General features: G+C 41.2%; 1 protein-coding gene across 5 annotated transcripts in view; it reads left to right on the top strand.

The window, feature by feature from the left end:
- Positions 1 to 4,550: 4,550 nt before the first annotated feature.
- Positions 4,551 to 27,597, top strand: part of LOC123972128 (solute carrier organic anion transporter family member 5A1-like) — a 56,234-nt gene continuing 33,187 nt past the window's right edge. For 2 of the 5 annotated variants that reach the window (XM_046051394.1, XM_046051390.1), the window contains exons 1-5: positions 4,551 to 4,700; positions 5,868 to 7,256; positions 21,609 to 21,741; positions 22,937 to 23,154; positions 23,599 to 23,763. In XM_046051394.1, the coding sequence (XP_045907350.1) occupies positions 6,302 to 7,256; positions 21,609 to 21,741; positions 22,937 to 23,154; positions 23,599 to 23,763 (1,471 nt within the window). In that variant the 5' untranslated portion in view covers positions 4,551 to 4,700; positions 5,868 to 6,301. Of the gene's footprint in view, positions 4,701 to 4,746; positions 4,961 to 5,053; positions 5,106 to 5,567; positions 7,257 to 21,608; positions 21,742 to 22,936; positions 23,155 to 23,598; positions 23,764 to 27,597 lie in introns of those variants that run through there. The other 3 variants (XM_046051391.1, XM_046051393.1, XM_046051392.1) reach the window with 3 other exon arrangements.

The following is a 27,597-nucleotide window of genomic DNA, read 5'->3' on the forward strand; positions in this document are numbered from 1 at the left end:
CTCACCTGGCACCTGGCGCATACATACATACTCACCTGGCACATATATACATACTCACCTGGCACCTGGCGCATATATACATACTCACCTGGCGCATACATACATACTCACCTGGCGCATATATACATACTCACCTGGCACCTGGCGCATACATACATACTCACCTGGCACATATATACATACTCACCTGGCACCTGGCGCATATATACATACTCACCTGGCGCATATATACATACTCACCTGGCACCTGGCGCATATATACATACTCACCTGGCGCATACATACATACTCACCTGGCGCATATATACATACTCACCTGGCGCATATATACATACTCACCTGGCGCATATATACATACTCACCTGGCGCATACATACATACTCACCTGGCGCATATATACATACTCACCTGGCGCATATATACATACTCACCTGGCACCTGGCGCATACATACATACTCACCTGGCGCATACATACATACTCACCTGGCGCATATATACATACTCACCTGGCGCATACATACATACTCACCTGGCACCTTGCGCATACATACATACTCACCTGGCACCTTGCGCATATATACATACTCACCTGGCACCTGGCGCATATATACATACTCACCTGGCGCATACATACATACTCACCTGGCGCATATATACATACTCACCTGGCGCATACATACATACTCACCTGGCACCTTGCGCATACATACATACTCACCTGGCACCTTGCGCATACATACATACTCACCTGGCGCATACATACATACTCACCTGGCGCATACATACATACTCACCTGGCGCATACATACATACTAACCTTAGTTTTTGGCTGACATGAACAGAATGTCCGGTGCCGCTGACCTGCTGCACAGTCGTGCATTCACGTCAAGGATGGTGCGTTCAGTAACGCACCCTTACTTGTATTAGTAACTGTAATAATGTTAATGTTTTAGAAAAGTAATTAGATACACTATTAGTTACTGGGAAAACTAATATTATTACTGTTACTGCCCAAAACTGGCTGGTCGAATATGTCCGTTTAAACTTTTCCACTGATCCAGAATGCTGCGGCACACGTTCTGACAGGAGCCAAGAAAAGAGATCATATTTCTCCTGTCGTAACTTCACTGCACTGGCTTCCTGTAAAATCCAAAATGGAATTGAAAATCCTTCTGCTCACCTACAAAACCCCTAATGGTCAGGTACCATCTTATCTCAAAGAGCTCATAGTACCTTACTACCCCACCCGAGCACTACACAGAGCACTGCACTCCCAGGATGCAGGGTTACTTGTGGTTCCTAGAGTCTCCAAAGTAGAACATGACCTCTCTTGTGGAACCAGGTTCCAGTTTGGGTTCAGAACTCCACATTTAGGATACTTTACAATGTAAAGTAGTGAGTGCACTGCTTGTATAAATTTGTAAATTTGCTTTCCCCTCAAAATAACAAAATAACTTCACTCAGCCATTAATGTCTGAACTGCTGGCAACAAAACTGAGTACACCTTCTGGGAAGCCCTACAGAAGGAAGCGTGGCTCTCACCATCGTAGTGCCTCTCACTGTTGTCATGCCTCTCAGTTTGCCCAGCACCACAGAGCTGCCACCAGCCCTGCCTGGTCCCCAGTCCGTTGCTCAGCCGACTCATTCCGCACTACAGGAATGATCAGTTCCTGTATCGCAGCAGTGCCCAGTTCCTGTGTTCCTGCAGTCTGTGTTTCCCTGGCTCCACTGGCTCACCTGCTGAACACCGTGTCATTGCCCTCCAGTGTTGCAGTCCTGTCACCGGCCTCCAGAGGGGTTGCGCCTTCCCAGCTGGCCTCCAGAACTGTCTTGTCCCCTCTGCCTGTTCTCCGGAGCTGCTCCAACTACATTACCAGCATCCTGGCCGTCATTCAGAGGTGCTCTGTCCTTCGGCCCTTCCTCCTGGTCATACTCTGGACCTGCTCCACCCACCTGTCTTGACTCCAGCCCACTAGCTTGAGGTTTCCTGCTCAGCTTCTGCCCTGCCCCCTGGCCGCTCGCACCAATCAGTTGAATCAGAAAAAACATCAAAAAGACTCAACGTCTGAAAACAACAAGTTCAGTCTCATTTTAAATTAAGAAATAATCATTTGTGGTTGGTGATAATTCATGTTGTTCCTGAAACGTTTTCTCAGTCGCAACTTAACCAGTGAGAGAGTCGACTCCAACAACATATGGAAAATGTGCAGCCTATTTCAGGTTCATGTATAAAATCATGACATAAAAGTGTGATTCTATACAAGTATTTCCATGTTGTTTAATCAGAAGTCAAAAAGTATAAATAATAATATTTGTAACCTCAAAACTCTTCTCTACTATTTTTCCCATGTGACCTGAATGCAACATCAGTGTGAAAAAAATAACATTTAAATCTCTCTTTACTGATGTTTGAAACTGCCAAAGGTTCAGCGAAGTTTGTCCATGTCTCCCTGCAGTGGACATCAAAGCAGGTTAACAACTGAAATGTGTAAACTGATGCACAACACAAGAGGGCGCCTTCATCCTGCTAACCAGGGATGTAGTGGCGGTTGAAGCTCCTCAGCTTACTTTGTCTGCGTGTTTAATATCATGTTTTTAAGCTGATTACAAACTTCCTAATTGTGTCATACATCATGGCCAGTGGTATAATTTTCAACTACAGAAAAAAATGGTGGAAACAGGCTCAGGGCTTTTACTGAAGTAAAGGTTTTGATATTATCCCTGAGAAACACTAAGTCATGCTTTCATATATTGTTGTAGATCTGACATACACCTTGAATGTGAACTGATGGAGAGTTTAAACTGTATATTTTATTAGCATTTTGCAGCTAAAATTTTAAGTATAATCCAGTTAAAATAAAGTGCAGAATTTTAAAAAAAATGTAGGTACTTTGCATATGTTTAAAGATATATGTTAGCATGCATCGTGTTGAGGCAGTTGAGCTGAAGCTGGGTAGGTTGTTTATATAAATTACAATTTAAATATTAATAATCATTGTTTAATATCTAAAGTGTCCATTGAACTTTAATCTTCTATCTTGCTCCCTGTCTGCTATTTGCAGATTCTCCTCTAGAGGTGGCTCTTTACATAATGTACTGTCACATACTAAGGTGTGCTTTACTGCCATTTACAATACACCATGTGGCCAAAAGTATGTGGACATCCCTGACATTTTTCTGTGGGTTTGGACCTCTTACTTACATTTAAGGGAAATCTTAATTCTACAGCATACATTGGCATTGTTGACAATAGTGATCTTCCAGCTTTGCAGCATCTGTTTGGGGATGGCCCTTTCCTGTTTTGACAATGCCACGTCCATACAGAAATATCCCCCCCCCCAGTTTGGTATGAAAGAACTTGACTGGCCTCCACAGAGCCCTGATCTCAACCCCACCCAACACCTTTGGGATTTGTCAAAGGCCCTGCGACCCTGTACGCAGGATAAGCGGTTGACGATGGATGGATGGACATGTGTCAAAGACAGACAGAAGAAATATGATATACCGGTATACACATTGTTAACATCATCTCCTCCACTCATCTGCTACAGTTCATTACATGTTTTACAACACATGTTACAATACTACTTTAGTTGCCTGATTTGATGCAGCCGATCTCTGAAAACACTGATGCGAACTGCCCCAATAACATCATTGTAAATTTTGATAACTAACACTTCTGAAATTAAAAAATATAACAAAACAGCTTCTGACAAAAAGGTCTTAAGAACTCTTAATTTTAAGATCAGTAGTAATGTTATAACATCCTAGAAGCTTTGTATGCTCGCTATTCATGTTATTATTCCTTCATTTTACATATCTATATCACTAAATGACTAATCAGTGAGAACACGCATTGAACAAATCAATAATCAGATATGCTTAAAAAATCAAATATCAAAAAGATAAAACTGAAATCAATTTTTTTATGCCAATGAGGAGTGACAGTAAAAAATAAGAACTTACCTTGAATCACAAACCAAGTCTGAAATCTAAATTTCAACATCCACACTAAGATAATTACAAAATCAGCCTACAAATATACCAAGAATGAACTGACGTATGTCTCAGCAAGAGTTCATGCTTTTACCTTCAGTCAACTCAACGATGTGTGCCATAGATTTGGTTTTAAAATGCTACTTTTGGTTCGCCTACTGTCTGCAAGGTCATAACAAAACATTGAGAAGCACTGTTCAGTTTCTGTACACTAAATATTTGGAAGAAATTGCTAGGAAAGCTAAAGTCAACATGTGGCTTTTATTAAAATAAATGTGAGGCTATTTGTTCTTATCACTGCACTGTCACATTTTACTCTTCTAGTTGCTCTATTTTGTTCAATGTAGCTTATTTTTTATCCTCTATTTTATACCTATAGCCTATTAATGTGTGCTTTTATATTGCCTTGTGTTTGTTTTATATTTATACTTTGATTTGCCATGTTGTTGAAAGGAGCGAGACAAATAAACCTGCCATGTATATCAAAAAGGATTACTTCAAGACCCATGTAATGCTTTTATTTTGAAGTGTTTCCGGTCTTTCCTGGCTAATTCCTGTGGTATTGATGCAGCTGAGAAGATTTTTTTGTAGGAGGATTTTTTACATTAACGCGATTATGTCGACTTTAAACCGCCTGCCCTGTCAGAGTGTGTGGTGAACTCGGACATGAAGGTTTAAGGGCCGCGTCGTCCTTCAGTGCCAGGTTAGTGAAGCACTGTGTCGCCATTGTTGTTCTAGCCATCGGTGAATGTTACCTCTGCGGGTTAGCTAATGTCCCAGCCGTAAAGAACGACTTCTGGTTGTACCTTTCAAAGTAAAACCTTTAATCGATGAACGTGGTTGTCTACGTTTTGCTATGGCACGAAATGCCGAACTCCATTAAAAAAAACGTCACTTTTTCCAAAGTGTAAGGCTCTTATATACAGTCTATGCTTCAAACGACAAAACACACAATATCTGCTGGTAAGTTCTGCACGTGTTGTTTAAATATTTGCTGTTTCATAATTAGCAAACGTTGATTCCTTTCCCTTGCTTGCTATATGTAGCATCGTTAGCTAGTAATGTGGGCAGTTTGGTGTGAGCCATGTCCTGCGCAGTTAATTGAATGGTAAACTTAACTGCTGAATATTACGGATGCTGAATTTATCAGCAAACAGTGCCGATTCGTAAATTCGTAATAATTTGATCAGATATGCAGGTTACATGAAGCTACAAAGAAAACAAATTTAAATTTCTAGATAATTAAAGGGCGACACTTCTGCGCATTTCTGTTTTTTTGTAACGTTATTATTCCCCTCTGTGCAGGGTTTCTGGCGCCGCCACTTTGAAGGTATATGTAGGGTTAATGGGCTTGACACATAGCACAAAAGAAAGGGGCTTTGCATCATACGTGAATTATCAATGGCCTGGTTTTGTATTTACGTTTCGAGACAAGTGGGAGTGCGCGTTCCAATTTTGTGCTTTTATTTTGAAGTGCACCGTTTCAGTTTCCGTCGCGTCAACGCTGCAACTTGACATAGTTGTTTTCAAAACGGGACTGCGAGCAGCTGAGCACTGCGGTGTTTCTGAGCAGCGTTGTTAGTCCGTCACCAGACTCCTCGGACTTGTCTCGTTTTACTGTCGGTTTCCTCGACGGCTTTTCTCCTTTGCAGATCTTTTATTTTTTAATACACTGATCCGGCGATTTATACAAATATATAATCACTAAATGACAGGCTCTCTCGCGCGCTGGGAGGACAGCTGGTGCGGCGATAACATCGAGGGGGTGATGCCCTTGACTTGGGGAGGAGGAGTTAGGAGGAGAAGGGGGGCACCATTATCCAACGTACAGAAAGAAATGGCATTGTAACGGTGTGATCTTCATTGGCAGGGTTGTCAGGGATGTGGCGCATGCTCTGCAAGTTCATTTCATCCCTGCCAGTCGCGGAGCAGCAGCGTCCTGCAAAGAGAAGCCATCGACTGGAAATGTTGTGCGTATGCAGGCAGCCCTGACCCTGGAGCTCCGCCGGCAGAGCTGAAGAGGCCTGAGCGGTCCCCACCTCTGGATTTGATGGTGGCGGAAGGCAAGTGGGAATGACAAGATAAACAAACCCAGAGGCTGCCTTGCCTGCGCTGCAGATACACTGAAGCTGTGAGTCCACTCTCTCTGGTTGACATTGTTGCTTTTTTTGGGCCTCTTTGTGTGCCAGACTGCCATTAATAATAAATGTAATAGGCAGCAGCCCCTGAACTGTAATTTTAGGTTTGGATCTGGGCCAATTTATTCATCTAACCCTTAAAGAAAGGTGGGTGTGACTGGAAATAATGGCAGGCCATGAAGAAGCAGAGCTGTCCGAGTCCCTTCAGAAGGAGGATGAGTTTTCCAGCGAGCCGGAGGAGCCAAACTTCAAATCTAAAAGTTTGCCTGTTTTAAATGAAGAAGCGCCTCAAGAGGAAACTTTACTGGCTAGTTCTGTGCAGATGTCCATAACAGCAGAAGAGAGCGCAGAATTTATCCAGCTCCAGGCCAAGAGTGAGTCCTTTCAGGCAGAGTCCCCGACAAGAACCAACTATAAGCCCAAGCCGGGGAAGTCTGCGCTGAACAGGCCGAATTCATACATGGAGAACACAGAGATCCGTAGGAGTAAAAACATGGCGAGAAGGAAGCCCCCGGGGTTTTTCGCTTCCAGGCTGGCTCAGATTCGTCTGCCTAGTAGGAAGTTCCTGAGGGTTATCTTACAGGACTCTCGCTGTTTCCTGTTCTGCATGAGCTACCTGACGTTCATTCAGTCGCTCATGGTGTCCGGCTACCTCAGCAGCGTCATCACCACCATAGAGAAGAGGTACAGCCTGAGGAGCTCCGAATCAGGCCTCCTCGTCAGCTGTTTCGACATAGGGAGCCTCCTAGTGGTCGTCTTTATCAGCTACTTTGGTGGCCGTGGCCAGAGGCCTCGCTGGCTGGCGGTGGGCGGGGTTTTCATTGCAGTGGGCGCTGCCCTCTTCTCCTTACCTCACTTCATCTCCCCGGCCTACCAGATCCAGGAGGGCAACTCATCCTCTGGCAATGAAGGCCTCTGCATGAACAGCAACGCCAGCGGCAGGGACCGCGTCGACATCACTTCCTGTCCCAGAGACCAGGAGGGCAACGAGCACAACATGTACGTGGCGCTGTTCGTTATCGCTCAGATCCTGGTGGGCATGGGGTCCACGCCCATCTACACGCTGGGACCCACCTACCTGGACGACAACGTCAAGAAGGAGAACGCCTCGCTGTATCTAGGTAAGAGATTATGTGTCAGGAAGTGCTCAGAGCAGCTGATGTCACTGAGCAGTTTTTACCAGCTAGTAGGGCTGCCCTCAACCAAAGATTTTTTTTTAGTTAACTAGCAGTCATTAGTTCAAGCCATTAGTCGACTGGCCGTTGCACATTTATGATATTAATTTAATATTTTAATTATATATTTTTTGACCATGAGTTCCAGGGCTAGCTCCTGTGCTAGTGGTATAAACATATGCCAGTGCTCCCTTGGTACTCCAAGCTCCAGGTCCAGGTAGAGTCACCTAATAGGGCCGCTATCTAGCTAATGGCAGCTGGAGTTAGCAGCAGGCGCCGGTAAGTGACGTCTGTGTTACAAGAGAAAAGGTCCATGTAACAACAGTCGCCTGATACCAGACTAAGTTAAAGTTTGTCGATTAAGACTCTTTTGATTCATTGGACTGTTGGGGAGCAGCCCTACTATCTAGTTTAAATATGAATAAGTCAGTGACGTTAGTTCTGGAGTGAGTAAATTGAATGAAAAACGGCAGATGTTTGGGTAGCAGCGCCTTTTGTTGTATTCGTGTTCTCTTGTTAGAATCGGTTGATGTTCACATCCAGCATGATGCAGCACCTGAAAATAACTCTGTCCTCCAAAGAAGCTGTGTTACAGCTCAGCAGAAACAAGGACACAAACAACCCCAAAATACAAAGGTCAGATTGGTAAAAACAGACAATTATGGTTCATCATGTTCAGAAAGAAGGTACATCTGGAATGACGCTTGTATTCAGATATTTCTTCAAGTGTTCTCCTTGAGAAAAAGAGCGGGATTGAGTCACAGTTGACCATCTCAGTATTACTCTGCGCAGTTAACCAGTCACGTGTGATTTCACGTGATTTTAGGTTTAAGCCATGGTTCTGCAATTTGGGCGGCGAGAACCTAAACACACCGCGAAACCTGAACAATACAATAAAATGTAAGAAAGGAGTTTCCCCAGTGTGTCAGCATGAAGACAACCAACCAACCAACCAACCAATCAAGCAGGTGAGTTTGTACAATCAAGGCAGAAGCACACCAGATGATTTTTAACCGATGATTTATTCAGCATTACACAATTAATGGCTGACCACAGATCTGCAACGGCTCTGAACAGGTTTTTTTTCATTAACCATGTCCAAACTCTGTTGTAAATATCAAACATGTTCATTACAGCTCAGAGGTCTGAGTTCCAACGCGTCACAGGCCAGGTGTCCACTGCGATCAGCTGTATCATACGGACTCACAACTTTGACTTTTGAGAGTAAAAACACAATCAGATACCGACATTTTGGGAAGATATTTTTGCCCATAACATAAATCTCACAAGCAAACAAAAAATAATGTCTGGATTAAGCCTCTGTCACTAAAGAGGGGCAGTATTAGGTGTTTAGAATAGGTTTATTTTCATTATCAATTAAACTGCTGATTATAGTAAAAAAAAAAAAAAATTCAGTTTCCCCGAGCTGAGAGTGATATTTTGATATTGCTTGTTTTGTTCAGTCAACAATCCAAAAAATTATAAAGTTGACTTTTTTTATGTAACAAATCTAGCAACCAACTAATGGAATAATCGACTAGTTGTTTAAGCTCTAGTTTTGAACATTCTGAACACGCAAATAGAGAAAGCAAAGGTGGATTACGTAGTTCTGGTTAGAAAAGTTTTTAATTGATGCTATTTTTTGGCGGTGACAGTAGGAGGACCTTCCTCCACAAAGATGCAAGAGACTTCTCAGAGCCACCTTTCAAACCCCTATGGGTGTTTAAAACACTGGTGAAATATATTTACTGAAGTACAAGCTATTTTTAAATTTAATATGAAATATTAAAACTCTATAATAACATTTAACATGACATTTTGAGCATCAGCAAAATAAATTATAAAATAGAAACAGAAATATCAATATGTTGTCCAAAATCATAAAAAAAATCAAATATTCTGATATTTGTGACTATAGGTACGTGAACATTGCACCCATATGTGATTGTTGAGCTTGCTATTCCAAAACCATGAGCGTTAATCTGCTGCTGTAACAGCCCCCAGGCTTTGGAAAAGGCTTTCCACCAGATGTCGAACCTGGCTGCAGGGATTTGCTCCTATTCAGCCTCAGGTCTGGCTCGCAGTCGGCGTTCCAGTTCATCCCAACGGTGTCGGATGAGGTCAATGTCAGGGCCCTGTGCAGGCCAGTTCTTCTACAACAAACAGGGAAAATAAATTCTTTGAGGAGCTGGCTTTGTGCCTACGGTACCATTTTCATGTTCAAATGAACAAACACAAACTGTTGCCACAAAGTTGGATGAACATTATTGTGTGCAGCCCAAAGAAACACTGGTCAGGCTCTTTCAGCAGCTGTAGACAATGTGGGACTGCACATTCAGTTCGTTCACTGTGTGTTCAGCAGCTTTGGCAGCGTGATGCAACTGCAATAAGCATCCAGCCAGGGCTGCTAGAATTATGTTATATTATGAATGCTTAATTTTTTTTTGCGGTCACCCCCAAAAATCCCAAATAGCTTATGAAACAAGAAATAGTAATCCAACATCATTAACTTTAATGAGCATCTTAGAGCACAAGAGGATGACAGCAGTGCAGTGTTTCCTCAGGTTAACTGGTTAGGGCAGATGGGCCACCGGCGGCTTAAGCTAATAATGGTGACTAGCAACTTCCAGCAGTTATAAACCCCCGTCATCTTGGACTAGAGGAGAATCGTTTTATCTCAATTACCTTTTTTAAAAAAACAATAGTTGGAAGCCAAATTATAATTGAAAAACAAATTAAATGTACAGCCACACCATTTATCTTGTCACCTTATGTACCTAAAGTTAATGAGTAGGCCCCAGTACTTAAAGGCACATTAGCATCAAGGCTGACCTGAACCTGAGTTTCTGTGGACCCCATATTTGCCGCCTACATGTCAAGACACTTCCTCCTGATAGTTCTGCAGCCAAATCGACCTTAGAACTGCTCCCCCTCTTCCTTTCCCCTTCACATGCTTCCCTAGAAGTTCTCGCTCCAGTGGTCTCAAACAAGGGAAAGCCAAATGAAACCAACAGATGAGAGCTGGGTTATGAAAGAGTAGGGGAAGCTGAGGGAAGAGGGGAAGATGTTACATTGGTGGTACATTCCTGTTGTTTGGGGGTGGGGTGGGGTGGGGGGGTGAAAGGTTTTGCAACCAGACAACCAGAGTAGCAAAAAGAGAGGACGTGATCACTGGAGCAGCTGGTTGGTGGTAAGAGAGTTTTTATAAATGTGCCACTCTTGGCTGCCATTTGCAAAATGCGTGAGACTGTTGGTCCTAATGTCAAGGCCAAAAATTTAATTTACAAAAAACAACAACAGTAAATTCCCATATACAGTGGACTGCATGGCCTAAAGTATTTGGACACCTAAACATTTCACCCATGTCAAAACACAAGGAAGAAAAGGTCTGCAATAGTGTTGGAAAATGAAATTTATAGAAATAAAGTAACCAGAGTGGTGCAATGGCTCCCTGTCACCTGCCAAACGCTGTTGAATATTTGGCAACGGATCAGTGGAGCGGCCAGTCGGTACTACAGGCTTACCTGCAGGGCTCTGGAAAATGAGTGTCAAAAGTGATTTTAACAACTTCAGTTAGTTCTTATAATAATCATGAGGAAAACTGTGTCAGAAATAATGATTATTATAAGTCATATTGATGAATTTACAGTTTCTCAAAAATAAAAACACATTTTTTGTTTCTCTCTATGGAAGTGCAAAATTAAATCACTGAAGTACCCTTTTAAAATGAACCTTAAATATATTAAGATTAAATATTTAAATAAATGTTTAAGAATGTTTGGGTAGAGAACAATGCGCCTTTGAATATGCAGAAACAATTATGCCAACGTGATCCTGTCACCCTGAGTATCTTCTGTATCTTGTACTGTAGAGCTGCCTGTGACCTACTCATGTCCTACTGTTTGGCTGTAGAAACATGTTGATGTGTTTGGTTGGTTTACTGGCAGCTGACCGCTTTGCCAGTCACTGGAACGAGGACACCATCCTTTATCATCGCAGTGCAGTCCAGTAACCTGAAAAACACAAACCAGTAAAGTCCTGCCAGTTTGATGCTGGTAAATGTTGTGCAGCAGCTTAGCTGCACTGGCCATTATTTTCCAAAGAAAGCGGCTATTTGTTTGAGAAAGGTTTTATACATGGCTGAGGTGGAAAAGTTGGTCTGTTGATTAAAAACAAAATGCGACTAAGTGCATTAGAAACAGACTTGGCAAATAAATCATGAAATACATGAAGCACGTCACGTCAGCCGTCACTGAAGAGACAAAACATGGCGGCAGAAGGAAACATCAGATGTGTGTGGATCGGTGAGGAGACTGTAACGGTTCTCAAATTAATACATGAAATAAACATAAGTGGAATATTTACATCAAAATTTCCACACATTTTGTTGTTTGATGGTCGACTGGTGCTCTTAATTTCGTGATCTCGTCGCATCTTCTTCTGCAGTGGTTTAATAGCACATGGCCGGAGAATTAGTGCCACCAGCTGTTAGTCTTGTACAGCACTGGTGGAAGGAAATGCAAATTTCCTGAAAATACATACATGCATACATACATTTGCGTGGAAACTTTTTTTGTGTAATTTGTGTTTTGTCAGTTAACTTACCTTTTTTAGAGGATGCATAAAAACAGTTGTGTGTTTTTGCTTGCAATTTGTTTGTGAAATACCCTTCAGCATTCGTTTTCAGATTTGATGCTCTTCCTGTCTTTTGCCTGAGATGAGATCTATAGTGTGTTTGATATTAACCATGAACTGTGCACAAAGGGCTGACTGTACAAAGCTAGGCCTCTTATGCTACTTAGCCTACTTAGGTTATTATGTTAGAGGCAGAACATGAGATGAGCGGAGACGGATGGTGTCTTAAAGTAAATCTGCAGCTGTATTGTGGAGTCAGCAGGAATGCCATCTAGATAGACCACTGCTGTATTCATTTAGCCCACTGCTTTACCTCTGCAGACACTTTTACAACACAGATTGATCAAGTGCTTACAAAAGCAGAGGGGGGATTTCCTGGCACAGGCCCATTCCCAATCTGTACCATTTGTCGGATAATCCCTTATCAGATCAAAGGTGTCTTCTGGTTTAGCTCAGTTGCTAATGGAGATAAAATGCCAACGGAGGAGATTTAAACTTTTCTGGTGAATCTTAAGTCAGATGGCCATGCTCACTGGGAACAGGGCCAGCCTAGCAGAAGCCCAATGCAACATATTCTGTTTGGGCCCTGCCCCACCTCGAAATAAGAACAGCAGGTTTATTCCTAGTTATTTATTATTAAAAGGTGGAATCCAACTGGAGACGAGCCCATATTAACACAAGACATGAGCTTTGAAGCTGCTTGATGTTGTGGTTACTATTGCTACCTCTGATAAAGAAACATGGCCAAAAGTATTTGGACACCTGACCACCATATGTGATAGTTGAACACATGGGCATTAATGTTCTCTCATTCAACAGCCTCCACTCTTTTGGTTTCATGGTTACCACCACAGTATGTTTGAACCTAGTGGCAGGGATTTGCTCCCATTCAGCAATAAGACCAGTTCATCCCAACGGTGTTGGATTGGGTCAAGGTCAGGGCTCTGTGCAGGCCAGTCAAGTTCTTCGACACCAAACTGGGAAAAGCATTTCTTTATGGAGCTGGCTTTGTGCACAGGGACTGGATATGGCCTTTCCTAAACAGTTGTCACAGAAGATAAAATATATATATATAGTACAAACAGGAAAATGAATACATTAGAAATACAGTTTCAATGCAGTAAAAGTATTATAATAAGACAGAAAAGAGCAGTTGAGGAAATTAATTGATAAAGTAGTAGAATCACTGGCAGTAGAGTAGTACTTATTATGCTGATAACACTACTGATAAAAGTGCTACTACTGCTGTTTCTCCTGACTGATAAGATATTTTCTCATTGTATCAGTGTATACAGTATGTCAACCGATAAGAAACTGTAGTGAAGTCATTTGGAAACCGTGAATGTACACGGTAGATTTATTTATCCTTTTACAACACAGGGTTGTATAACAAGTTTAAAAAGTTATTCTTGTTATGCTACTCACAAAACAAATGTTATATACAAACATTATATACCGAAGATGGGTGAATATAATAAGTCATAGACTATAAATTACTGTACATAGTTCATTGACCAGAGTGCAAGTTTTGGTGCAAGTGGAGTAACAAGAGCTCATGCGACCAAAATGAGATGACGTCCTAATTTAGGCCTAGTTTATGCCGTTACCACTCTGTTTTGTGCCAGTATGGGTGCAGCACACTTGTTGTCTGCTGCAGCACAAACATTCTGGTGCATTTTGGCCCTGTTTTGCTTTAGCCTGCATATGAGATCATGCCCAACGGCGTAACAGACATCCATTAGAATAATTCAGCACAGTATTGCTTTGTAACCCCAATAAGAGACGCTCTGTTTGGCGCCAATGCGCAGCAGCGGGCCATGCTGCAGCCACTTGAAATTTTTATGTGCCAGCTCAGAGTCGCAATGTGGTCCTCACTGGGTTTATCAGCGTCAGTTTGTGGTTGGCATGCTTTTTCATGTGACCTCAAACTGTGGTTTTGAGTATTTGTGTAGGTTGGAACCCCATGTTGGGTATAACTGTCAGAGCTGTTTGTGTGGTACTATAACAATGACAGTAATGAGGAAAAGAATTGTTGATTTCATTGACATTTCAATTTTGCTAAAAAGTTTGCAGTGGACTCAGATATGTCTGCATGTCCCACTGATAAAAATAGGTCTGTAAATCCATGTCAGAGGAAATTGTGTTCCTTTTTTCTCAGAGATTAATCAAGGTATTTGACAACCTTGCTCTCACTCTAGACTTGACACTTTTGACTGTAGAAGCTTTATCGGCCTGATGTCATGTTCATGTCAGCTGTTTCAGCTGTGCTAGTGGTTGCCAGGAGCAGTTAACTTAATGTTTATCAGTGTTTGCATGTTGATAGATCAAATATGTCGGTTTAAGAGTCATTCTCTAAGTGAACAACCAGTGTAGCTGTGTCAATCTAATCGATGTTGCTATTTTATGTTGTTTTATTTCAAGGATTTAGCCATTTTGCTTGGGACATTCTGGTTATCTACACCCCTTTACTTCGGCTTTTTTGTATGTCTAGTATGTAGTGGAGTCCTGTATCATTGAGTGGTCAACTTTATATAAAGTAGAAGCAGATGCAGGTATACCAATATCAAAGCGTATTTAAAAAAATCTCTTACAATCGGCTTTTATAGCAATTTCCTACTTCACTTTACCAACCTTTCCACCTCAGTAAAAAGTTTTTTGTCAGGTCTGTCAAGTGTTTTATGCACAAATTGAAAACAAGCATGAAACATGTGCAATACTGGTAACTTTTAAGCCTTGACGTGGCTTGGCTTCCAGTTGTCCTTCAGAACAATTTGAATTCTTTACAAGCCTGAGCAAATACGTGCAGCCTAAACTGCTGGAATCTCCTCACAACTGCTGCATTGCTCCTGTTAAAATCACAGTTACTGAAACAGCAACAGCAGGGTCAAAGCTGGCATCCTGCTGGAGTATTCTAGGGGTGCTGCTGGTATTGGGTACAGGGAAAGGAGCTCTAGATCAAGTTTGGTTTCCTGTTGTTGTGTTGTAGAGGAACTAAAAGATCCTCACCAGAGGTTTGTATTAGTTGCTGTTTACTCATCTCAGTACTTTTAGTCCTGCAGAGACAGTGAGAGATTTCCACAGCATGCTATGGCTTGGTTTGACCCTGTTTTTTTACTCTGACTATTTAATTTTCCACTGCAGATAGTACTCCCTTTAATGTAGGAAAGAGTCTTAGCCGATAGCTGTAAGATATAAAATACCTTTATTTTCCCTGAGGGGAAATTTGTTTTGTTATAGCAGTGCCAAGTGAAACTGCCGTGACTTCACCTTTAACGCGACACAGACACACACTATCTCTGGATCCTTTCATTGGCAACCAGACAGAGGAACGCTGTGGTTTTGCAGGCTGCCGTAGCGGGATTGTGCAGGGTGTCCTGTTTCGGCCAAGTGACGATTCTAGTGATGATTCTCTCTGACCAATCACTGGACTGCAGTGTTTTAACTCCACCTTTATAGTATCGCCTCATTTCTTGTCATCTCTATCGGATGGTCAGTCACCACTTGGACCAGTCTACGTAATCACTGACATGATTTAGAACTTGTTAATGTTGAGCTGTGGATTGACAGTCTTGTTGTCCAGCAGTTGCTGTCCGCAGCTCGTTAAACGCAGACCAGCTGAGGATCAGGAAAATACTTTTCACCAGATTTCATGGAGGCAGGGAGTCTCATGTCGATGCTGGCAGCCTGTTGGGATGTTGTAGCGAGACAGTGCTGTGTCAGCAGGTTGCCATGACAACGCCGTCATCCCGTAACTTCATTGTGTCTCCCCTCGTCCATCTCACCACGGTCCGGCCTGGTCTGGCCTCAGCTGTGCCTGTCTGTCTCTCAAACATTATGTCACATGGCTCCTCTACTGGCTTTTACTTTTGCTGTCATGCGGGTGTGACGCAGAAAATACAGCTACAGTGTTGTAACTGTATGTCACAAATAAACCCATAAACACATCCATCAACTGTCAAAGATCTGATGAAACCTCAAATAAAACTGGCCAAGTCCGATCCTGATTTATGTTTTTGATTTATGTTTGATGGATTGAAAGCTTATAAGCCTTTTGCTTGTTGATTGAGGTTCACATCTTTCCAAAGCTCTGGGAAACGTAGAACACACAGTAATTTCAAAACTACATTTTACATTTATTAACGGTCTTTTGGCAGCCGTGACTCTCACACAGCTTTTCTACTAATTTACAGCCGCCATCAGTGTCTTTTACGGCCATGTTGTGTGTTGCTGGCCCACTTGCCCCACACCCGTGTAATCTTGGTTGTAGGGAGGCAAATGACTCTAGATGCAACTTTTGTTAGTGAAGCAGTAACACAGGAAAGAGAGCTCTCTGTACGCATTATGTGTGTGATGGCGATGCAACAACTTGGCAGCAGTAGCGTGCCCATAATCACTGTGATGAACCCTGCTGAGGCTATTATGAGAGTGTATTCAGCAGTTACCAACACATTAGTATAATAGAGAGTTGCCTCTCAGTTGTGTGCATGGGTAGGAAGAAAACGGGATAAAATTTTTGCTAATTAGCTACCTGCTCACAGCAAGAGCTGCCGTTGCCGCCAGTGAAACATGACTCACAGCTCTGTTCAGAATGTGTTTCAAACCAGATATGACCAGTTCAGACTGCTTGGCTGAATCTACCTGTTGTATAACAGGCAACATTGTGTATTAAAAGGTACACTGTGTTACTTCAGCACTGGATGACAGTTATGCAGGGATTACCTTCTGAAATGCTCCCTATGTCATTATTGTTCTATTATAACTCGGCCATGAGACACATCAGACTACATGTTAAAAGTTGACCGATATTATCTTGTGGTTTTAATTCACCTGCACGACATGCAAAGGTGATCAGTCAGAACAGACCAGAGAGACACTTTTTAAATTATTACACACATGCGCTTACTGTTATATTTATTTACTTTTTTTTATATTTTATGGAATTTTTATATTTTCTATATTTTTGTATTATTATTTTATTTTGTATTAACAAACACAACTTGTGCTGTTTTATTTTCTTATCTAATGAAATGTATGAAATTAATTGTCCTTAATGTACCGTATATATAGCTTTGGCAATATTGTTGCTATACATTCATGCCAATAAAGCTAATTTGAATTTGACACTAGTAAGCAGGGACTTTTTTCTCACACGTGATTAGAGCATCAACTTAAAAATTATTTTCTTTATTGATTAATCAGGCAATTATTTTCTCAATTAATCAGTGAAGTGCCAATCACAATTTCCTGCAGCATAAGGTGACATATTCAGATAGCTTGTTTTGTCCAATTAATATTCCAAAACCCCAAAATATTTAATATACTTTTACGGTTATAGAGATTGTTACTGTAGTAACTAGATCATGATTTTAAACAATCGCATTCGTCATTAAAGAAGTTAAGAATAGAGGCACTTTGTATTTCAAGCAGGGTGCCTCTACTATATAAAATGCTTGAGAAATGGCACTAGATCAGAAACAGCATATTTTTTTCATCTGTTATTGATTTGCACAACACAGCAACCTGCTGGTCTGCTAGTCATTCTCTCTGAAGTTTGAATTGAGGATAAATGGATTTCAGTTTTTCAGATTAGGTGGCGCGGTGGTGCAGTGGTTAGCACTGTCGCCTCACAGCAAGAAGGTATCACATCTCATTATCTTCTTCTGTGCTGTTCTCTCCTTGAACCGTCTACCCTCTCCATCTCCATGTCTTTCTTTAGTTCTTTTTGGGTTCTCATGTTCTGTCTGGCTCATCATTATCTCCGCAGTGCCCTGTTGTCTGCTTTACCTTCAGCAGTCTGGGCGTCTTTTATCCCTCTGCTGATGGTTTGCATCACGTTATGTAATACGGGCAGCCCGCCAGCCAAGGGTTTTCCCTCTTCTCCTGCTAGATAAGGGATTATCCACGTTTCCACTGGGTCCCCTTGGAAAACCCATTCCTATGCTTTATCTGGCTTTCCCAGTTAGATGATATAATAGTCTAGGGCCAGAAAACATCCTTCTGTGAAGATGCTCATGCTGGTGTTGGCGTTTTGTGGAATATCTCGAAGTTTTGATGGGGAACGGCTGAAAATGAGGAATGTCTACAGTAAGGAGAGTTAAACATATAGATCAGTTTTCATACAACGGGGATTTGCTATATGTGTATGTAATTCATTTTGCAACAGGTGAAAATGGCATCATTCTGTCTCCAGCTTCCCGAATGTGAGGATTTGTTTTATTCCATCGTTAAATTTTATATTTTTGTGGTTTTGACTGTTGTACAGATGAAATATTGACGTTTAATAAAGAGTAAGTGATAAATCGTAAAAACAATTGTCAAGTAAATAGATAATCATGTTATCAATGGATTTTAATTTGTTTTATTCAGTGTTGTTCAAATGAATGATTGTCATATAATGCATAACAGTGGACCCTAGTTTATTATTTTGAACGTTAATTTGATTATTTTATTTGTTAATGTGCATTATGATATATGCATAGGAAACCATTCTTATGAAACTGTCATTATTTGTGTTGCTTTCCCACCACCGTCCACAAAGTAATTGCTAGTCTTTGAGAATTCATGAAAAATAAAGATAAAATCAGACATTATAATTCAAAGAAGAAGGCGTAGCAAACCAAACGTCAGAAAACAAGTGAATTGATTGCTGAAATGCAAAGGTAAACAATAAAAATTACACATAGAAAGCAAAAACTAACAATAATTTAAACAAATAAATTGTATTAGTTTTTGTTTCGTAGACTTTTTGAACGAAAATCTACCTTATCTGTATAAGAGTGTTACAGTAACGAAGCACTCCACAGAGAACTATTCCCATTATATATTTTGTTTTGCAGACACGGCAACAACCAGATGACTTGTGCTCACTTTACTTTTATTATAAGTATGACAAAACCAGTACAAAGAAGTGTGGTGTGTTATTCATATAATTGCCATCATTGCTGTTGACGCATTTCTAGCAGGTTGTTATTTTATTTTGAAAAGTGTACTGTTACGGTGATTACAAATTCTACATCAGACGTCTTTGAAAGTACTACTGACATGAACCCAGCGCTCCCAGTGAGTTCCCAGGGCAGTTAGATAACGTTCAGTCTGGTCCAGTGCCTGGCTCAGCTTTGAGTTTTTAAGTCACGCCACCGGATTTTTGTGTTTGCTTTCAACACCAGCCAAAGACTTTTAAGATGTTAATTCCCTCTAATTAGAGAAATCTTATTCTCAACCTCAAGCAGGCCCCTTATGACACGGTCATATGATCTGCACGCATGACCCACACCCACACACACACACCGCCTTTTGTACCCAAATCTTAATGCTAGATTAGTTTGATTTGAAGCGTTGCATAAGGGTTAAAGTTAGGCATTGAGTTTTAGATAATTGAATAACTCTGACACACGTTGACATGTGGTAGTTCCTCTCAAACAATTATTGCTAAAATCCTGTTCAAAGAAGTCCAAAGAAGTGATCAGGATTACACTGCTGGCCTAAAATGTTTAGCAGTTGTGTACATGAAACTGTTCGATCAGCAGCTGGTTAGCGACTCTTTCTCCTGCCACTACCTGTGGTTTCCTGATCACTTCTTATACAGTGGAGAGAACAAGTATTTGATACACTGCTGATTTTGCAGGTTTTCCTACTTACAAAGCATGTAGAGGTCTGTGATTTTTATCATAGGTACACTTCAGCTGTGAGAGACGGTATCTAAAACAAAAATCCAGAAAATCACATTGTATGATTTTTAAATAATTAATTTGCATTTTATTGCATGACATAAGTATTTGATACATCAGAAAAAATATTTGGTACAGAAACCTTTGTTTGCTATTACAGAGATCATAAGTTTCCTGTAGTTCTTTACTAGGTTTGCACACACTACAGCAGGGATTTTGGCCCACTCCTCCATACAGACCTTCTCCAGACCCTTCAGGTTTCGGGGGTGTCGCTGGGCAATACGGACTTTCAGCTCCCTCCAAAGATTGTCGATTGGGTTCAGGTCTGGAGGTTGGCTAGGCCCCTCCAGGACCTTAAGATGCTTCTTACGGAGCCGCTCCTTAGTTGCCCTGGCTGTGTGTTTTGGGTCGTTGTCATGCTGGAAGACCCAGCCACGACCCATCTTCAATGCTCTTACTGAGGGAAGGAGGTTGTTGGCCAAGATCTCGCGCTACATGGCCCCATCCATCCTCCCCTCAATATGGTGCAGTCATGCTGTCCCCTTTGCAGCAAAGCATCCCCAAAGAATGATGTTTCCACCTCCATGCTTCACAGTTGGGATGGTGTTCTGTGTTTTTCTTATCAGACCACATGACCTTCTCCCATTCCTCCTCTGGATCATCCAGATGGTCATTGGCAAACTTCAGACTGGCCTGGACATGCGCTGGCTTGAGCAGGGGGGCCTTGCATGCGCTGCAGGATTTTAATCCATGACGGCGTAGTGTGTTACTAATGGTTTTCTTTGAGACTGTGGTCCCAGCTCTCTTCAGGTCATTGACCAGGTCCTGCTGTGTATGCATATGCCTATTGTCCTGTAGCCCATCCCAGCCTTGTGCAGGTCTAAAATTTTATTCCTGATGTCCTTACACAGCTATCTGGTCTTGGCCATTGTGGAGAGGTTGGAGTCTGTTTGTGTGGACAGGTGTCTTTTATACAGGTAACGAGTTCAAACAAGTGCAGTTAATACAGGTAATGAGTGGAGAACAGGAGGGCTTCTTAAAGGAGAACTAACAGGTCTGTGAGAGCCGGAATTCTTACTGGTTGGTAGGTGATCAAATACGTGACACGCAATAAAATGCAAATTAATTATTTAATTTGTGATTGACAATGTGATTTTCTGGATTTTTGTTTTAGATACTGCCTCACAGTTGAAGTGTACCTATGATAAAAATTACAGACCTCTATATGCTTTGTAAGTAGGAAAACCTGCAAAATCAGCAGTGTATCAAATACTTGTTCTCCTCACTTTAGGTCTGTGGAGGGAAAAGGGCAATACAAGAAGTACTGAATAAAATGTCAGGAAAAATCAGTCTAAGAGGGCTTTCACACCTACCTCGTTTGGTCCAGACTTTCAGACTTTTCAGTTTGGTCCGAACCAAAATTGCAGGCGTGAAACCTCCCCCAGAACACAGTCCAAACAGATGAAATTTGATCAGACGAAAAGAGGTAGTCTCGGTCCGGATCAAATGGAACCATGGTTAGGTTCATTTCTGATCATTTTTTGGATGGTTCGGACTTTCAGACTATTTACAGGAAGTTTGGCGGTTGACGTGTGAACTGGAAAAACAAACAAATGCACGGAGAAATGCATTGAAATAAGGACACAATTATAAATCTCCTGCCACATACAACTTTGGCTTGCTGGTGAAGAAAGTGGAACATCCAGCAGTTAAAGAGCCAGATATGTTTCTCAGGAGTTTGTGGAGACATAACCAGAGCTAATAGGAGAGTGAACACATTCAGCTGGATAGAAACACAACTCAGCTGGGATGATAATGTTGCTCTGTGTCTGCTGGATTTGGAAGAAAGCAATTGTTTTATGTGATGCAACTTTAAAAGACAGCAAAATGTGGTGACTTTGTGTCTCTGTTTGTTTTAATGGTTTATGTTGCTCAGTGGCTGAAAATTGATGACTGTAGCTGTAACATATTCTTATCTCTCCTTTCTTCTCCTCAGCCATTATGTATGTGATGGGAGCACTGGGTCCAGCAGCTGGTTACCTACTGGGGGGAGTCCTCATCGGCTTTTACGTGGACCCCAAGACTGTTGTCAACATTGATCAAAGCGACCCCCGCTTCATCGGCAACTGGTGAGAACAACCTGGCTGCTATGGTTCAGTACCTTAGTTTGGATATTATAGACATCTTGTAATTCAAAGGATAAGTCTAGTGTGATTGTTCATTATTTTATTACTATTGAAAACAAATCAATGAGCCACGCTGTTCCTTCATTACCATGAACACACGTTTATTTTGACTCAATCGCACAATTGACCAAATGTAGATTAATCCACCTCTGATTGTGGTCCCCAACAAATGCACCATTTCCTCTCATTGGAATAACGTTTGTTAAAATCTACAGTGACCAGCTATTTAAGGGAAATTACAGAGCCGTAAAAAAAAAAATAATTAAACATCATTAGAAGCAATGGTGTTGGTGCTACAGAGTCAGTCTATTCAAGGGATTTGTTGATTAAAAATAAAATGATCCTTTGTGAAATTATTCCAGTTTGCACTAAACAAGTCTGATAATCAGTCATATGATGTTGCCTTTCAGTGCTCAACACTTTTCAGTGCTCGGTGGTAGGGACAGCACTGAGGTAGGATACCAAGCCCCAATTGAAGCTAACTTTGGATTGATTTTTGGATTTTTACTTAATGTTAAATTGACTATTTTTCCATTACTCAGCTTGTAATGTCTTGGTGGCGGACGTCTGAAAACATCATATAATACTGTCCCAAAAAATAAGTAATGCGAAAACTGGAACCAATAAAGGCAACTGATTACATTTGAGATTATACTGTGGGCAGGAAGCTTAACAAATCAAAAATCGGCCAAAATGCAGCGCCACTTTCAATACATAAAGATGTTTTTCCTGTTTCTTGTACATATCTCCATCTGTAAATCTGTTGGCATGTATGCGATGCGGTTAGTCATCTATTTACAGCTCTCAGTGATGCCATCCTTTAACTGACAGCATAACCAGTGACTCACTAGCTAACAGCCATGGGCTTCCTACATGAATTATAGGTGAAGATAGCAGGAAGGGGATGAGTGTACCAGTGATTTTGCACAAGCCTGACTACAGTTTATTTATTCATGTGCACAATAATGAGGCACAGAGACTGTCCAGACTGACATTCTTTGATAGCATGTAGCACAGAGTTAAGTGTCTCATTCATAACTGACTCGCTTAAATTCACCTCCTCATGGCACTTTGATAAACAGTGTTTTCCTGTATTTTTTTTTAAATATTTTATTCAAATCCTCCCTTGTCTGTCTAGGTGGAGCGGGTTCCTGCTGTGTGCCGTGGCCATGCTGCTGGTCATCTTCCCTATGTTCACCTTCCCCAAGAAGCTGCCACCCCGACACAAGAAGAAGAAGAGGAGGAAAAAGCTGAGCCTGGACGACCTGTCCAGTGACGACGACGTCCTCAAGGAGAAGAGCAACAACAAGAGTCAGACGGTCACCTCATCCATGGGCTTTGGAAAAGACTTCAGAGGTACCAGAAAATACTGCGACATGTCGGCGAGGGCTGCTGATGTCACTGAGGATGTCCCCTCTAAATGAAGAGTCTCCTAGAGTTTTGGGCCTTTTTAATATAAGAGTCTAAAATATGAGTCTTGCAGGTCAATATCTATCTTTCAACTTCAACGCGATCCAGAATGCATTTGATAAAAGTAATATACATCATTGAAGGTTTCTCTGTTAAAATATCGTCTTGTCTCATTCTCGTGAACCCAAGATCATGTTTTGCCTCGTGAGCAAAGTCACACCTCTACACCTGCTAGTGCTCTAAGCAGGTGGTCTGTATCTCAGGAGAAATCCCCACACAATACTTTTGTGATCTTGTGTGGACTGTTGGTAGCAGAAAACTTCTTTACAACAAACAAAAAATAAAATAAAACCTTTCTCCTTGGCTGCCCTTCTTCTTCTTCTCGTTCAGACCTGCCCAAAGCAGCAGTGAGGATCCTCAGCAACGTGACCTTCTTGTTCGTCAGCCTGTCCTACACGGCTGAAAGCGCCATAGTCACCGCTTTCATCACCTTCATCCCCAAGTTCATTGAGTCTCAGTTTGGAATCCCAGCCTCCAGCGCCAGCATCTACACAGGTTAGTACACTCCACATTCTACTAAAGCAGTAAAAGCACATTACCTGATCACTTGATCCAAGTGTTGTCTCCTTGTCATTCCCACACTTACTGACCTCTTTAGAGCTGATTCAAAAATGGGATTTATTTCTCTCAAATTTGGGTGGAATTTAAGCATTAAACTGCTCACTGCCTTCTTTTCTGAACTCCTCTTTAATGTCTCTCAGCACTAACAGGATGCAGACAGACCAGAATATTCATACAACACCCAGGACTTTCATTTATGTCAGTTTAGTGCTGCCCTGCTGAAGCAGGAGAGGCTGTCGGCCCAGAGCTGCAAGCCAGCACACATTAATAATAAAGAAACTGCTGGTCTTCAAATGAAGGGGGCACCTGGGACACAGAGCTGGAGCACTAAGTGCATCACACACGCATATTTAGAAACACACGGACAAGCAGAAACACTCTTTACATACTCTCTCAATCACATACTGAAGCATGGATGTTTAAACAGGCATATAGGCTAATAAATTGCATACTCGCATGCAAAAATGTACATTTAAAATATTTTAAATTGGTAATTGAGCTTTACGACAACTGATGTTGGCATGCTAATATTATAAAATGCTAAAAACTACATCCACTTGTTGATAACCTGACTACAGTTAGCACATTAACATGCTATTGTTGGTATGGTGTCATCAGGTTTTCTTTAAGCCGAATGTGAATGTTAACACGTGCCACACGTGACAATGTAGAGCTAAGGGTCGGGTTATTCTCTAAAAGAAGTAGTTCATACTAAAGCCCAACTGATATGGGATTTTTAAGGCCAATACCGATTGTAATATTTGATAATAATGCTTGATGCAGATTGCTGTGTTTTGAGGCGGATTTGTTCGAAACACCCGTGTTGCCAACACGTGTGTTAGACAATGCAAAGACAACACTCGTAACACGATTTAGGGATCTGTCTTCTGTCTCTCTTTTTTAAAATTTTTTTTAATTGTCATTTATTGGCTGTTATAAACACCGATACTGATATATCTGCAATTTGCTCATATCGGTCTCTAGTGCATACAACGTGTTATATGACCTTGTTTAGAGTCTTAAGTGTTTCTATCTGTTCCAAACAGCCACACTGGAAGGCAGAGGGAAGACCTGGCTGTTGTAGGGAGGGGGGGGGACACGCGATTGTTTAAATATGGGGATAACAGCATCTCTCCTGGAAGACATTCATGGTGTTACACTCTGTTGTTCACACGGAAGGTGCCACAACTAGTTGTGTAAAGAATGCCTGGCCAGTCACACTGTGAATTGGGTGTGCGTGTCAGATCTTTTGGTTTCGTTAAGTTGCAGAAATTGTCGGGGCGGCAGCTGAAGCCTGACAAACTGAAATGTGCTGAAATAGCCACCATACAGAGGATAGGCCCTTTTGATCTAAGTTACAAAATGGCTTTCTTTGGACACCACATATGATTTTATTAACAGAACTAAATACAATGTGGTGAGTCAGCTACCAATTTCTCCTCAGTTTTTATCTACCGCAGCAAGTCCCCTGTACCAAAGAACTATTAGCTGTAGACCTCTTTTTAAAAAGACTGGACACCTCAAACTACAAACATGGACAATAATAATCTTTACATTATAAACTTCTATACCATGAAAATATTATATTTGTTATGTTAAGACATCTTAAGACATCATCTTAGTATAAAGGCTATGTGATGAGCTGGCTGTTTCAGGGGTGAGGCACCAGGGGAGTATTACTGCCTCACAGAGTCTTATTAAAGAAAAACTCACTTGTTTGTTGACGCAGTGATTATTCTATAGACCAGTTCATCTAAGTAGGTAAATGACCAACCGTAGTGTAGAAATCCTCAGTCTGAGAGGAGTGTTTCTTAAAGATAGTAAGCCACTCGGAGCCGCCCCACTGCTGTGGATGATAAGTTGTGAAGCTGAGAGGAATGTTGTTCTCTTTCAGTGATGGTGGCTATTTTGGTATGCTGTAGATGTTGATAAGTATTTCCACATTTGGACATTTATGTGGTCCCTTTTCTCTATCAGTTTGATGGATGTGTTATATATAATAATATATAATATTATTTATAATAATAAATATCTGCATTATTTCACTATCGTGACACAATTGTGCATTTTAAACTGGCTAACCCTCAGTTGAAGAATTTTTATGAGAATGAGGTAACTTTCCTTTAGAGAAACTGATGCCTTCTCTAACACAAAATCTGACTGTGAAGGTCATGTCTGGACTTAAAAAAAAGAAAAAATATAAAGTTTTGACTGCCACGCAAAATAAGAACCTCAGCCTGTCTTATCTGACACATCCGTCTTGTCAGATTGTCCTCCTTTTCATTTGATAAGCTTTTAACCAGTCAGACTTTTCCTGGAAAGACAGATTTATCACTTTACATTTAGTCAAGGACTAAATTTAATTTGGGAGTCTCAAAACAAACAGTAATTTGTCCTCTTAGAAAACATTTTGTCTTACAGAAACTTTGCCTTGCTCCACCATTTACATCATAAAACACCTTAACAGTCAGAACTCTAAATCACAGGCAAGGTTTAATTGGATTGGAACCATTGCATTTACAGACAATGACATTGTTAAAATGTTGTAAATGTCACCACCAGATGTAAGCTGTTGCATGCCTTGACATAGCATTGCACTGCACCAATTCACTTCCTTTTTATTAGCATGCAACATACAGTTGAACATAAGCAGTGAATCCAGTATCTTGCCTTTTGAAAATGTCACGGAGTAGAGTTTGCTCTGAGGCAAATTCTTTACTAGCCTATATGGTGTATTAGCAATGCCAGTGGAACTCCAATCCAAACCACTGATAATGGTCATAAACACTGATTTGCACAGGACAGGACACAACGTTATTCAACACCTACTGAAAAGACTCTGCCTGGGTTTGAGGCCCCACTCCCTCTGGGGCCGCCCACACTAAAAATGTATGCTGTCATGGTAAAGCAAGGCTGCCCGTAGGAGGTCTTCTCTTTAGGATTTGTCTTGGCATTGAAGAGGTGGTGAAGGCTGCAAAGACTACAGTTACATAATTTGCAGTTGGTGATTTATATTTGTTAAAGTGGAACTTGAAATTAAACCATAACTTATAAAATCTTTGGAAAACTAACAAACAAACTACCTGTCTCACAAAACAAGGTCCAGTTTGCTGCGGGTTTTATGTCAGTGAGGCTCGACTAAATAGAAATATTTCATACACCTGAGTGTATGTGACATTGTCAATAACAATGGAAAGAAATTGTCTCTTTAAATCTGTGTTAACTAAATGTAAAACTAAAAACCTAACTGGTTGATGGAAACACAAGTACCATCATCTAGTAGAAACATTATATTTATTCTTTTCCTTTTTAGCATTCCTTTTAACTCCTGAGAAAAATATCTGTCTCTTTAGCTGCTAGATGTTCCACCTTCTTCACCTGTTAGTCACTTTGTTCGTCTGCTTTTTGGGTGCTGGCTGGGTTTATCAGCCATTCCTGAACATTGCTGACTACTACTGAAAAATAACCCAAAACCAAAACTGTGAGCTTAAAAAGCTGAAACGGTCCATAGAGCTGCAGAGTTGGGGAAAGTCCTCTGTGGATTCAAGTAATTTTATTCATTGTTAAAATATAAAATAGTAAACCTAACGTACATTCTCAGTTTGTCTGTCTCATGTCTACACCACCCTAGTTAGTAATGGCTTGCTAGACTGTAAGATGCTTTAAATAAAAACAGGTTGTTCACAAAGCAGTAATGAATCAGAGTTCTCTGAATTTCTAATATATGTGCCTTTCTCTCACCCCCCCCCCCCCCCCCCCCCCCCCCGC

Source organism: Micropterus dolomieu, linkage group LG06 (assembly GCF_021292245.1).
Source record: "Micropterus dolomieu isolate WLL.071019.BEF.003 ecotype Adirondacks linkage group LG06, ASM2129224v1, whole genome shotgun sequence".
NCBI lineage: Eukaryota > Metazoa > Chordata > Actinopteri > Centrarchiformes > Centrarchidae > Micropterus > Micropterus dolomieu.